The 13,908-nt window shown below is 45.1% G+C and overlaps 1 protein-coding gene across 1 annotated transcript in view; it reads left to right on the top strand.

Moving 5' to 3' along the window:
• The window catches only part of gmds (GDP-mannose 4,6-dehydratase), a 131,646-nt gene that overhangs the window by 25,617 nt on the left and 92,121 nt on the right, over positions 1–13,908 (top strand). Inside the window, exon 5 of the mRNA XM_062395820.1 lies at positions 13,294–13,486. Within this exon, the coding sequence (XP_062251804.1) occupies positions 13,294–13,486 (193 nt within the window). The remainder of the gene's footprint in view (positions 1–13,293; positions 13,487–13,908) is intronic.

The raw sequence follows: 13,908 nt of genomic DNA, 5'->3' as shown, positions 1-13,908 counted from the left end.
TGTACAGAATTAACATGTAACACACACCAGGACCTGTTATCTGTAGATGAAATATCTTTCTCAGCATGGTGGACGAGGGCCTGAGAGGCCTTACAGTGAGAGAGTGCATGTCGGGCTTATCTGTAACTTGAGCGCAGCTCTCAAACTGCTCCCTGCTGGAGTGTGTGTGTGTGAATGTAATGATGTTTTCTGGATGAAACAGCTGGATAGCCGGAGGTTATGCTTGTGGTTTAGCCAGGTTGCTGCCGGATCGTGGGATAGTTTGGGTCACAGGACTTTCTTACTGCATGTTCTCCTGTGGGCTGATCGCGATCTGTCCATCAGCCGCTGACTTTTTCTTCTTTCCACATCAGAGATATCAGATTTTAGTCCCATAACTTATTTTTACAACAGTTCTAACTTGATACTTGATGTTTCACTGTTTAGTTTCAAACAGAATATTCCACCGGCATCGTCCCTGTCAGGGATTGAATTGCAGTTCTTCATGCTCTCCCTTCCTGGAAATATTCCTGTTACATGTTTTTTTGACATTGTCTTTCCGTCTGTGGCGGGATAAGTAGTGGAAGATAAAGGAACGCCACGCTGCTGCCCTGCATGGCAGAGAGAAAGCCTTTCCATTGATATCTAAAACTTCCAGCAGAGCATTTCCCCTTCCCGAAAAACCCTTCCCTGCCACAGGCCTCCTTCAAAGACCGGCCACTCCGCAGCGGTCCGACCCGGCATTCCGACCCCTGCTCCGATGTTCCCTCCCTCGGTGAGAGAGGCGGGTGGAGCCGGGCTGGACTTGAACCTTGGCAATTGTCTTCTGCTAACCTCTGTGTGTGTGACTTTGTGTGTGTGTCCACGTGGATCTGTAAAAGTGTGAATCATGAGTTTCTGCCGATGATATGTTGATGGAACTTGAGGTCGTGTGACGCAGGCAGTAAGAGCTCCACGGTGATAACCTAAACACCCAGGACCACACATGTGATAATGGCATCTACTTTGGAATAATAATAGTAATACATTTCCTGACACTACTCCTATTTCCTGCCCTTTCCAATCAGCATAGCCGATCGTTTTCTAATGAAATGTGTTTGGTTTTGTGGCCACTAAGTGCTGAGGGCAGTAGCCATGTCTTTACCTGTTGGTGACACTCAGGCAGTGGCTCATGCTCATGGGTCAGAATATCGTCTATATGTCGTTTTCGTGGTCTTGTCAGACCAGCTAGCTATTGGCTATCTGGAGCCATTTTAATAGAGATAGATGACAGGGATTAAATCTCCATCCCAGCTCAGGCTCTGCAACACGTACTCCCATTAAGAATGCAGTGATATCTCTTCCCAATAAGGACAGCACAACATGCCATCACTTTGAGATTGATGACTGGTATTAATGTGGATTTCTTGCTGTGTGTACGTGTGGTTGTTTATAAGTGCTCTGTTAATTTTAGACTATGTGCAAGCAACATTGTACAAATGACAAACAAACACAGCCTGTGCTAGATATTGTGGTAAGGTCTTGTATGATTATAATGCCCATTATTGATTTCTGTCTGTGTGTGTGTATGTGAATGTGTGAGTGTGTATGCATGTGCGTAAGTGCACTGGCTGTCGGGATTGTGATTGATCATCTTCTTTTTACCGAGCTGCATACTTTGTGTGTTCAAACAGAGCTGAGTGGACTTGGCTCGTGCTCATAAGACAATATGAGCTGATTTATGTACTTGAAGGAGAGCCAGCTGTTTCTTCATAAACTGTATGAAATAATAAACTATTATACTGTCTAATACACAGAATAATAGTTTAACAGCAGATGCTAATAACAGTGCAACAATCTACTTATTTGGCCAGGTTGTTCTCTTATTTGTCCGCCTATTAATTTAGCCGAACTATTCCCCCCCTTTTCGATGCACCTCCTTTTAAGAGTATTGTAAGAATGCTCTGGTGCATAGATGGAGGAATTAAGGGGTGAGTGTTGGGTGGGAGGAAAGAGACAGTAACGGGGGAGAGATGGTGAAAGATACATTGGAAGGTGGAGAGATAAGAAAGTACTTGCGTCTCTAATCTGCTCCAGATGAAAGCTATCGGGTGACAGGGTTGCAAAAGGATGGAAAAGGTTGACCGCTCCCACATCACACCGTCTCCCGTGAGTCGGCCTCCTCGTGCTGTCAGACGAGCCATCAGCTCAGACCTGGGGTGACGAGCATCGACACGTGCACGTGGCCAAAATCACATACCTACTCAACTGGAGCAAAGGTTGCTTTGACAGATTTGTTTGCCCTGCCCGCCCCGTCTTATTGTGTTGTCTTTGTTTTAGCAGTGTGCCAATGTAGGGTGGGTCCAGTATCACCTGATCTCATCTCCATTGCTAGATTCATGTTTATATGTCAAACCATACAACCAGGCTTTATATTAAAGTATAATTTACCGTTTTATCGACTGAAACCTATGTAGAGTTAAAGAAATGGCTGGAATAGAAACCTTTTTTTCACCTGTTGTTCTAAGTCGTTTACGCAAAGTTAAATATTTCAAAACAATCTGAAACAAATCTGAATCCAAGCAGCACTGACAATGCTGGTCTTTGCTACCTATAGAATAAACCATATTAAGATGAACATCTTCCCAAGGATTTTGTTTTTCTTTCACGTATCTTTTAAAGGACTGTATAATCTCGTCTTTTATCAGGAAGAGCTTCATCCCCAGAATTAGGAAATTACATCAAACAGAGACAGAAGAGAGAATAGGGGCTTAGCATTGCAAAACATGTTGTTCTATTATTAGACTTCTATAATCACATTGTGGTAAATTGGGTAATTACCAACATAAAGGAAGTATGAACCAGGCTTTGTGTAATCTTGTGTCTCTATGCTCCCTCTCACAACTACCTCTCAGCAAGACAACCCAGACAGACCCCATTGTGATGAACACATTCAAAGTGTGGTATCATTTTTAGATCCCAGTTCACGTTTAAACATGTTCTAGCTCTTTAGCCTATCCACCACCAGTGCCCTTTTCCCACCATCTCTCCCAGACTCCACTTTCCAGTCATGGTTAAGGAAGGTATTAAATGTTGGCATTTCTATCAACACTATAGTTTCATCCCTTTTAAAAAAATAGTCACAATACTATTGTGGAGATATTTCTATAGATGTCTCCAGGTGTGTAATCTTGTTAAGAAGCCATTTATTCCCATCTCATCTCCACTGGGATAGAGGAGTTTAAAGGTTTATAGAGGATCTTATAATTTGGGACTCGATGTTCATATGATAATTGAAATGAATAGAAGAGAAGTCTTTGCCTATATGTTCACTTGCTGAATCACCTTTGGGTGCGGTTGAGTAAAGAATTTGAGAATGTGATTGCTTATGAATTATGCTTGTCTGTAGTTTCATGATCAGATGAGATCCACACATCCTCTGGTCTTTCTTTTCTCTCTCTGCCCGATTTTTCTGGTGTTGACCCAGATGGTTGAGATAGACGCTGCCCACCCTGAGCTGGTTTCTGCTCCTGGCTGAACCAGGGCGATCCTATACCATCGCTGTTGGTCATCTTTGAAAAGAGCTGTAGTGGAACGGAGATACGAGCACACCCAAGATTCCCATTACCTGAAGGGTAGCTCCTGGATTGTCGGGTCTTACAGGTGATCATGGTTTGATGTCGTAGCCTGTCACCGTCTGTCACTATTGGCACAATGGCCCGTGTTGACTCATTGGAAATCTGCCAAACCGAAAATACACTGCAAACGGAAAGGCTCATTTAAAGCTTGAGAAGCTGCTCCACCAGGGGGTTCGGTGAGGAAAACAACTGCCAAACAACTGTAGGCTGTTTGTGCCAGTGTCAAGCTGTTGAATTCACAGGGCTCTACCTCCCCCTGTGTGGGGGTCAGTGCAGCACAGATGCAGTAATGGGTTAACACAGCAGCAGAGGGTAAAGAAACCACCCAAGAGCCAGTGACCCGTCGGTAACATAAAAATAACACCAACGCTGGTTCACGACAAACCACAGGTACTGGGCACAGTTTACCCATTATTGCGTCTATGCTGTATTTCCCCACGCTGGCTCAACTTAGCTCAGTGATTTTAGAGTGAAGGATGAAAGGATGTGTAATGTTCTCTTCTTTTTCCCACTGTACTGCTGACACAGCAATGCTATTCATCCAGAGTCTTTCTCAAGCAAATGTGCACGTGTATAAAAGCACAAAAAAACCCTGGTTGGAAGATATGATGAAATGAATCCACAGTTTAAGACCAAGTGAAGTCGTTAAATGCTCTAGATAAATGCAGTACATTAATGTTGAGTCAAGATAAATGATTATAAATGTAGGAAAGCTGTTATTATTCTTTTTGTTGTGTTGAGTTTTGGAAAGGTCATCAACCCATTTGCACAACGTGAACTTTCCGGAAATGTTACTGCTCTATTCTCTGACATTTTTATTAGGGCCTCTACTAGGAAAAGTTCTGGACAATGTCAGGAGCAAGTGTGTGGGGGATTTGTGTTGTCTCATACAGAGCATCTGGAAGATTTCTGGAAGATGTCCTGACTTCAGTGCGTGTCTGAAAGCAGCAGTAGATGCCTGGAAACCTCTGGTTTCATTATGCCTTCGTGCTCATACTCCCTGTAATTGAAATTACCCTGATAGACTCAGAACCAAGACAACACAACACATCAACAGCCTTAATGAGCTCAGTGACTAGGAGGCAGACGAGGAGGTATTTATAACCACACAGCCACCGTCTAACTGCCGGCCGTAACCTGGGTCCTGCTCACGCTCCTTCTCATCATGCAGCTGTGGGGCTGCTGCTGCCCAGGGGGTCCTGGGTGAGCCGGGATAGACAGGCTGAGGTTTGAGGTGGAGAGGGAGTGCAGAGGGAGGAGGGAGGGAGAGGGGGGGGAGGTTGTGTAAATCAGGCATAATGTTGGATCAGAATCTGAGCTCCGTTTCGGTCACATGGCTCTGTGACAGCTACCAGAGCAGCCAGAGTGTGTGTTGGTTTGCGTTATTGTGGTCGACTGTGGTCTGTATGTGTATTTACAGGCGAGTGTGTGTGTTCTCGCAGCAGTGTGTGTGCCTGCGAGTCCATATGTGTGTAACCGAAGAGTGTTTGCACCTGCCGGGGCGGTGGTCCCCGAACTTCATTTCTATTTAAGGATCTTGCAAGCAGCAGCATTGCAGGGATCTGTGTGTGTGTGTCTGTGTACACGTGTGTGTGTGTGTGTGTGTGAGAGAGGGTGGAGGGGGTGGTGCGCTGGTGACTTCCTCCACTCACAAGGACAACATTCATCAAGTGCAGAGAGGGGTAGGAGTGTGAGCGGGGGGGTCGACAGGGGTGCTGCTAGATTTAAGTGGGGTCTGTGGGCATGTGAGGTGAACAAGGGAGGATGGAGAGGGAGGGGCGTGGGGGGGGGGGATACTGGGTGGAAAGAATGTGCCAATTTGTCAAATCTTACTTCCCACCACCCCCACCTCCTCTAATCACACATGATGCTGGGTGCTGATTGCAGCCAAATGGACCGACAGCAGCACGAGCAGCAGCTGGAGCTGGGGGGGGGGGGGGGGGGTTAGGGGATGGAAGTTAGAGGTGTAAGGGGGGGGGGGCAGGTTTGGTCCTGGCAGGGGGTCTCAGATGTGGGAGGTCCGTCTTCACCTCTCGTGCTGAACTTTGAAGTCATCTGGACCTGGGCAGCTGATAGAGAGTGTGAGGAGAGACACCCGCAGAGGAAGAAGAGGAGGAAGAGAGAGAGAGATGGTATCTGGTGTTAAGGACGCTGTGTAGGTCTTCACCTGTCAGTGTTCAGATGAGATGATGAGATGATGAAAGTAGATGTTCTGTTTCCTTTTCATAGGTTTTCAGGATGATGGTCAGATCACTCTTGAGTTTTTCGTAGGAAGTGTTAAACGATAAATCTCAGTTGCCATCTGTTACTTTATAGACCAATCAAGCTATTTGCAGAGGGAGTCATCAGCAGATTAACAAACTCTGGATGCACTGAGCTGGTTTGTGGTTTTGTGCCGTGAAGCCAGGACTGTGTCGCGTTCAGCTGATGTTGGATCAGAACACGATTTTATCCTCATGAAGTCAACAGCATCCGTCCATCCAGCCGTTCACTCTTCAATTCATTTTGCCACCGGTTTGTATCGTGAACACGACTTTGCACTTGCACCAAAAATCCACCGGTAAAAGGGTTCGGCCGATTCTACCCGTGCACCCGTGTGTGTCAGTGTGTGAGTTTGTGTGTTTGTGAGCACATTAGGTGATAGCTCCCCACAGCCACGGGGCACGACCGCAACCCGCTGCTGTCGGACCCGTTGCCATGTTTACACGCGTGTTTATATTTGTGAGGGAGGAGGTTGTGATTGACAGTGAATGTCTTCAGGCTAGACCGGGCGATCGAGAGAAGGGAGGAATGAGACGATTCCTCTTTTCTTGATTGACTTTTCCAGACAGGCTCTATTCCAGGCGCTCTTATCCAACGCTAAAGGAATGAGGTGCAGGACTACACCTCCGCTGTCTGCTCTCTGAAAAACACTTCTTTAAAACTCGTCACATATTGTCTGGCTTTCCTCTTTAGCCTTTTTAGTTTTTCTACTACTTGCTAATAATTAGCTAGAAACTCCATCTTTTGCACATGAGATTGTTGATTGATTGATCAATTGTTTGACTGAGTTACTGTATTGACCAACAATTCCAATTATTGTAAATCAAATATATTTTACTTTGGCATTTGGCAAGTTAATTCTTCAGATATCAAAATATTTGATATATATGAAAAGTAATCCTGAGTTTTGAATAAAAAGGTAGTTAGAGGACGAGTGTGAGAACATCAAGAGAATCCAGTCATGCAGCAGGCTACTGGGGAAACGATCACATTAATATGATGGGAGTATTGGCCCGTAACTGGTCTGCATTGGCTCAGGCACAAGCTTTTGGTGCCCTGAGAGATGGAGCAGTGGCAGCAGTGATGGAGAGATCGGCCACCACCTGTTCTCTTGGACTCCAGCAGGAGAAAACATGGCAGCCTGAAGGAGAGAAGGAGCGAGGGAGGCACAGAGAGAGAGCCGGGAGGCAGCCGGGGACTTTCCAGACTCCACTGCATGATTCCTGAGTCTGACAGCCAATCTGCAGCTCTCTGTCAGTCGTACCTGTCCTGACATACGCTCCTGCAACTCGCATCTCTCCACACATGTTCTGCCCACGTCTCCACCTGAGCTGTTTGACTTGTATTTGTTCATTGCCATAGCTGCAGCGGCCTCCGCGCTAACCGAGCGGTGCCAGTAATTAGACACATGAGCACTGAGCTGATAGGATCATGATGATGAGTGAACACCATTTTTCTGAGGTGGTATTCATGGGTGGATACATGTCACGACCAGGATCAGAGCCCGGATTCGACAACATGTTTTTGACCTTGAAATTGCTGCCGTGTTTATTTTTATAATCCCATCTTTTTAAGATCTCTTCAAAGTAAATCAACGTTTCAGAGTTCAGCCTCACATTCGCTAAGTTAAACAGAGAAAAGCCACAACAGAGAGAAGAGGTCGGAGGAGACGATCTTTTCATGTTCTGTTTGACAGGCGGTTACCAAGAAACATGGAGCTATTTTCAGTGTTTTTTTAATTTAATTCCACAATTAAGTTAAACTCAGATGATCCTAAGTCTGTCAACGCCACAGGATGAGCTCATGTTGTCACAGTTAACAAATTGTTAAAAAAAATACAACTCTGTGTTTATGCACATAGATTTTTATATGAAAAAGTGTTGCTGATCTGTTGTTGCTCATTTAAAACTACAGGAGCTTTTTCTGCAATTGAATCTAAAGCTGCATTTCAACTAAAAGCACTTGCAGCTTTAATTCCATAAGAACTGAAAGGTCCCTGCAGGCCAATGTCCACCTGCATTTTAACCACGGCCTAAATACCAGAAGAGAGATTACACAAATGATCTTGCTGATGTTTAAACAACTAATGGCTACAACAAGCTGTTCCACTCCGGTCCACATGGCATGACGGTGCTTTATAAATCGAGCAGCGCTACAAAAACATTTAACAGGAGATTCTATCTGTAGATCGGAGAAGAGACGACAGAGAGGATTCAAAACATCCGAACTCGTTGACTTAATACAAAGCAAAGATGTTATTATATACCGTGGAGATTGTCTACAGGTGGAATAAAATGCAGCATTACCCAACCAGTCAGTTCCTAACCTTTTATTAAGTCCTACCCGCCTGAGAAGATACTTTTTGGGTGTTTAAAGCTCAATTTAAATCCTGCTCCAGGACATATTTCCTACAAAGAAAAGCTCCAGTTGGTCAGGGTTAGGGTTAGTCTTTTTGTTTTTTATTGATTGAAGATTCTGTTCTTGTCTGGAACATGTGTTCTGCAGATTTTGCAGCTGTGGGAAGTTTAATTTCAATTTTTGTAATGATAAGGTCAACGTCACGTCACAGGTCCTGGGGGTGACGCTTGTTTCATCCTTTGTAGCGTCGTGTGCGTCTGTTGTTGTCACAGCCATTGATTGTTCTTCAGTAAAACGACTTACGTAAACCCTGTAAAATATGTAAACCATGCACTTCTCGGAGCTCCTGTCGAGCAGACCCTCTATTTACATACTCACTACGTGGATTTCCTTCAGGTGTGCTCTGTAATTAAAGCTCTTCAGACGCTTGTATTGTTTCCGCTCGTCACTGGCTCTATATTTAGTCGTCAGCCTTCACCTGACACAAAAAGCTTGGTTATGAGGGAATTTGTGGAATGAAAAGGGCGTGTGTGTGTGTGTGTTTGTTTGTGTGTGTGTGTACATGCCTATGATGTCTGGAAGCGGCGGCCGCAGCTCTGGGGAAGTGTCAACTGTCTCATTGTTGTACCTGCAGTGTTGTGAAGGCCAACGACTGATGTTATGACAACATTTCTAGAAACACGCGGTTTTTCAGCACACGTTCCAGCTGGATGACGCAATATCATACATCCACTGTTCACATCTCTCCCTCTCTCACTTCTATTTGTGTTCTACTGTGTCTGCGCTTCGGAGAAAGACAAACTGGCACACAGCGAGGAAAGAAGTGGCACTTTGGTTTTTCTCAAAGGTGTGTGTTGGTGTTGTGTGTGTCTGCGTATGTGTGAACTTGAGTGACACAAATCCAACAAGACAGAACTGGAGGTGAGAGATTCCCCTTCAAGGTTCATCACAACACAGCTCCACCCGATGATGGAGGAACAGTGGAGTTTGCAGAGTGGGATGTTAGCGTGGGCCAGTACACAGCAACAGTGGCTCAGGCTACAACAGGTCGCTCGTGAAGACATGGAAAAATGATGTCACCTCGTCGAATGACAAATCGCACAATGCAAGGATTTAGATTTAATCTAAAACGCGTTGTGACGTCATAATAGTTGATTTGACTCTTTCAGGGCAAATGTATTATGCACTGTCCTGTGTTAACAGTTTCAGTTACAGTACAGTGTGTTTGTATGTGAACCTAAGCTGAAAAATTGCACAAGCTTCAAACCTGTGTCTGTTCAGACTTACTCTGTCACCTCGGTTCAAAAGTGTTGACCAGAAAAGTTGAAAAGTTAAATTTATTATAATAAGTTTGGTTCTCAGACAGTGAAGGGTTCGTCATTTTTGTAAATATACATTTTTCCTGACAATCAACCACATGCCTCCATGTGAATAATGAGTTTTCTTGCAGATTGGTGGTTGTACTTGGTCGCTGGGAATCCAAAATGTGTGTTTGAGTCTGGAGATCATGGTTTGTCAGAGTGTCAGCCATGTAAACTGGTCTTTTATCTAAACAACGAAATGGTAAACGGGAGTCTCACAGACGTATAATTAATTCCCTGCACGTATTAGCACTTGCAAATAAGAGTCTATCATCCCACTTCTTAAAACTTCTTTCAGACAATAATGTCACTTTAACGATGCAAAGAAATATGACTTATCAAACCCGGGAGAGGATCAGTGTTAAGCTTCATGTCTGCAGGGGAGAGAGGGGTTAGTGTGCAGTATTGTCTTTGTAATGCAGGTGAGTGACACTGTAAGTCGAGCTGATGAAAGTGGAGTAATTGACCTGTCTGGAGGTGCCGGGGTTGCCAGGTCAGGTCTGAACCTCTCTCTCTCTCTCTCTCTCGCTCTCGCTCTCGTTCTCTCTCTCTCCTGGAGAGAATTCAGCTTGTTTGTTTTTGCCCTGTCAACACAGGACTGCTCTAATTTCAGTTGACCTGTAATGTGATGAGTAAAGACTTAAATTACTTTTATATTTAAATCACATAGATACTCGTAAAGTCCTGGAGTGATTTTCAGCAGACTAGGTGGATACCTGAGTCACGAGCCAGGACAGATCTGATTAGAGGCGAAACACTTTCCTCGACATTGATGCATCGACATGGACGTGTTGGACAGCTCCTCAGGAAGTCACGTCTGGATCACACTGCTTCACGATTGGTCGGCCTTGGCGGAGGAATGCGCTCCACCGAGTGCCATTCTGCTTTATTTGTTTTTAAAGAAACTTTACTCTTCTGCGTGTTGGAAACCAGTGGATTCAGATCATCTCGGTCATTTTTGCTCCATTATTCTCGAGTGATTTACTTTTTTCAGAGCGCACAATAATTACTACATTCTCCTACCACTGTGTATATACAGCATAATGCCTATTCCATAGTGAAGGCCATGTGGGTACGCAGAGAGAGGGCATGGCTGATATTTATACATCTGCCAAAGCACACACTGACACACACACAGACACACACACACAAAGTCACATTCCCCAGTTCCATGCATGCATTTCAACAGGCCTTGTGTGAGCAGGAAAGGAATCAAACCACCGAGCGCAGCACGTATATCCTGCACATTTAGAACCTTTTTAAGAGGATCGCTTTTTTCAGGTGGGGATAGTTGCTCGGTGGCAGACCCCCAATGCTGAGAGAGCCTGGCTCGCTTCCCAGAACAGAACAATATCTGCCAGGTCGACTGAGGGGCCCCGCAGCCCCCGCCCCGCAGCCCCCGCCCCCCCCCCCCCCCCCCCCCCCCCCCCCCCGCCAGACACACACACACACCATATATATATATATATACACACTCACAGACCCCGGTGAGCACTAACGTCTGGCCTTTAAACCGTCAGCGCTCAGGCCTTGCCTTACATAATGACAGAGAATGGAGGCATTAAGGCAATTTGTTTGATTTAAGTTGTCAAGGCGTCCTGGACCCTGCCCCTCTCAGCTGGTTTTGATACCCATAGTCTGTGTGTGTGTTGTAGACCTTGTCTGTGGAGGAAAAACAAGAGGTAAGGACAGACTCAGAAAGAGGGGGGGGGGGTGTCTGAGCAGTGACAGCAGCAGCAGGAGGAGAAAAGTAAAGAGAAGGGGAGGAGCTGAACCTGAGAGAGATGGGATTGAAATATGTCTGCTGGTGAGGAGGGAATTCAGTGTGTGTATGTTTTTAATATGAATAATTAACTAATTCTACTATGAAGAGGATAAGGAAATTAAAATCCAGGTTTGTTTACTCGTTAGCTAAATACAGTGTTGAAGTCCTTGAAGATGAGATTAAACCAATAAAACACAAGCAGAGAAAATAGAAGAATAATCTTACAAATATAAAATAATAAACAAATAGGAATTATCACTGAATATAAGAGCCACTGTCAACATTTTTAAAAGCTATGGAATCCCTTAGTCTTACATATTTGTGAATATCACACAGCAGATAATACTGAAATCTTTGTGAAAATCCTAAAGTTCTGAGAGATGTGAGACCAGAGTCTGTTTCTTACTGTGTTTTGCTGCTGCTGTATATTTTAATGTTCAGTGCTGTAGAAAACATCTCTGTGTAACGTAAAGCATGCAGCCGTATAGAAAGTGTCCTCAGACTCTCATAAATGATGTGAATGTAAATGAAAAGGCCTGAATGCAAAGTAAAAGCATGAGTGGAGCGTCACAGGTAATTACACTGAGCTGTGTGTGTAATTGACCCTGATCAAACCTGCTCTGTGTGTGTGTGTGTGTGTGTGAGAGAGAGTGTGTGAGTGCACGTGTGTGTGTGTGTATGCACCATGAGTGGAATAGAGGCCCAGTGTTCTTGGGTCCCAGCTTTAAATAAGGGGTCTTTATCTGGCCGTGTGTACAGCTCTGGTGTGGAAGCACTAAAGGGCCAAAACGTTTCCTCTGCACACACGTGGCTCACGCTGCTCGCTCCAGGTGTGGTGACCACTAACCAGCTCGCCATTTACCCGTTACGCCTGATTTGGAGCCTGAGGCCGACCTGGCACTCGCACAAGCACAAGAAGTCCAAGTACACAGAGTCGCACACACACACACACACATTTCCAATATAAATGCAATCCCCCCCCCCCCCCCCCCCCCCCCCCCCCTCGCCCCTCGCCTGAGTCTTCATTAGGCTCTCTCCTCTTTGGGCTCTCAGTGGTGGAAACAGGCATTCTGGGAGTTGGAGTGCTCAGGTGTGAGCTTTCTGATTGGCTCTGGTGGAGTCAAGAAATGACACATTCCACCATTGTCACCTCCCACTTTCTGTCTGCTGAGGATTTGGAGACTTTTTCTGTAATTTCATAGAAGATGGCGGCTGTGTTTCCGGGGGGGAGCAATTATTTAATTGTCATCAATAGGTGCTACTTTCTTCTACTTGTATGTCGAATACAAGACAGGTGCAAAACCGGAGTGGGAGGAGTGCAATATGGTGATTAAAATTAAATTAATAAAGAACTCACCTGAAATAGAGAAGAGATGATAACAAAATGAATCATCGATTTAAGTTGCACATTAAAATATAATAACATGTCAAATCAAATCGCAACATTGTCCATCGCAGTTATTATTCTTTTTAATCTTTTGGGAAATGTTGAGTTCCAGACTGAAGTCAAAGTTTTGTCCTTGAGGGCAAAGCCAAGTCAGGTTATTTGCTGTCAGTCCGTTTTTTGCAGCTCAGTTATGCAAATGTCTGACATGATACGACAAGGTCTGTTTTTAAAATGATGAACTTCAGGTCATTTCTTCAAACTAGTCTCTGATCTCACCAGATGAGAACTTAGGACTTAAATCCAGTGGAGACGGAGTGCTCGTGCCAGCCTCTCGTCCTAAACACACTTATTTCAGTTTTTTAAGAAGTGGTCATGTCTGAAGAGCGAGGTCCGATTTCACAAATCCTTTGGTGACGTCACAGTGAGCGGCCACAGACTCAAAGACTCAAGTCCAAATATTTAGTCTGAAGTTTTCAGATCTTAACTATTATGAATCCTCACTTTTTGTATGAACAGAGATGCTACTGTAAAGGTAACTGAACACGTTCTCCATCTCTTCCTTAGATCTCATTTGACTTGGCCGAGTACACGGCCAACGTGGACGGCGTGGGCACGCTGCGCCTCCTGGACGCCGTAAAGACCTGCGGTCTGACCAATAGCGTCAGATTCTACCAGGCCTCCACCAGCGAGCTGTACGGGAAGGTCCTGGAGATCCCTCAAAAGGAAACCACTCCCTTCTACCCCCGCTCACCTTACGGTAAGACCCACAAATATACGTAATGTGTGGATTCACCTGGAAACACACTTTCTGATTACCTAACATTTTTGTACCTCGCACACTTTGTCAGTCGAGTGTCCACGGCCATGTAGGGGCATTGAACTGGATAGTCTGATACCTCAGCAGCACTTGTGTTCAATTTCAGTGTGTGTGTTCATCTGTGAATATGTGTGTATGATTGTGCAAGGGATTAGGGGGGGGGGGGGCTTCAGCGCTCAGGCAGCGCTTGAGCTCTCCACACACCCGAGGCCAAACGTCTGACTGAGGACTGGAGTGGCTCTCATTTTAACAAAGACACCTTTATATCCACTGCACTCAGCACTCACTTTCAACACACACACACACACACACACACATGCACGTAGGTTGTACACGTGTGGGAGCGATCAGGTTTCATGTTC

This window comes from Platichthys flesus, chromosome 9, assembly GCF_949316205.1.
Source record: "Platichthys flesus chromosome 9, fPlaFle2.1, whole genome shotgun sequence".
In the NCBI taxonomy this organism is placed as follows: domain Eukaryota; kingdom Metazoa; phylum Chordata; class Actinopteri; order Pleuronectiformes; family Pleuronectidae; genus Platichthys; species Platichthys flesus.
This window is presented reverse-complemented; position numbering and strand designations above follow the sequence as displayed.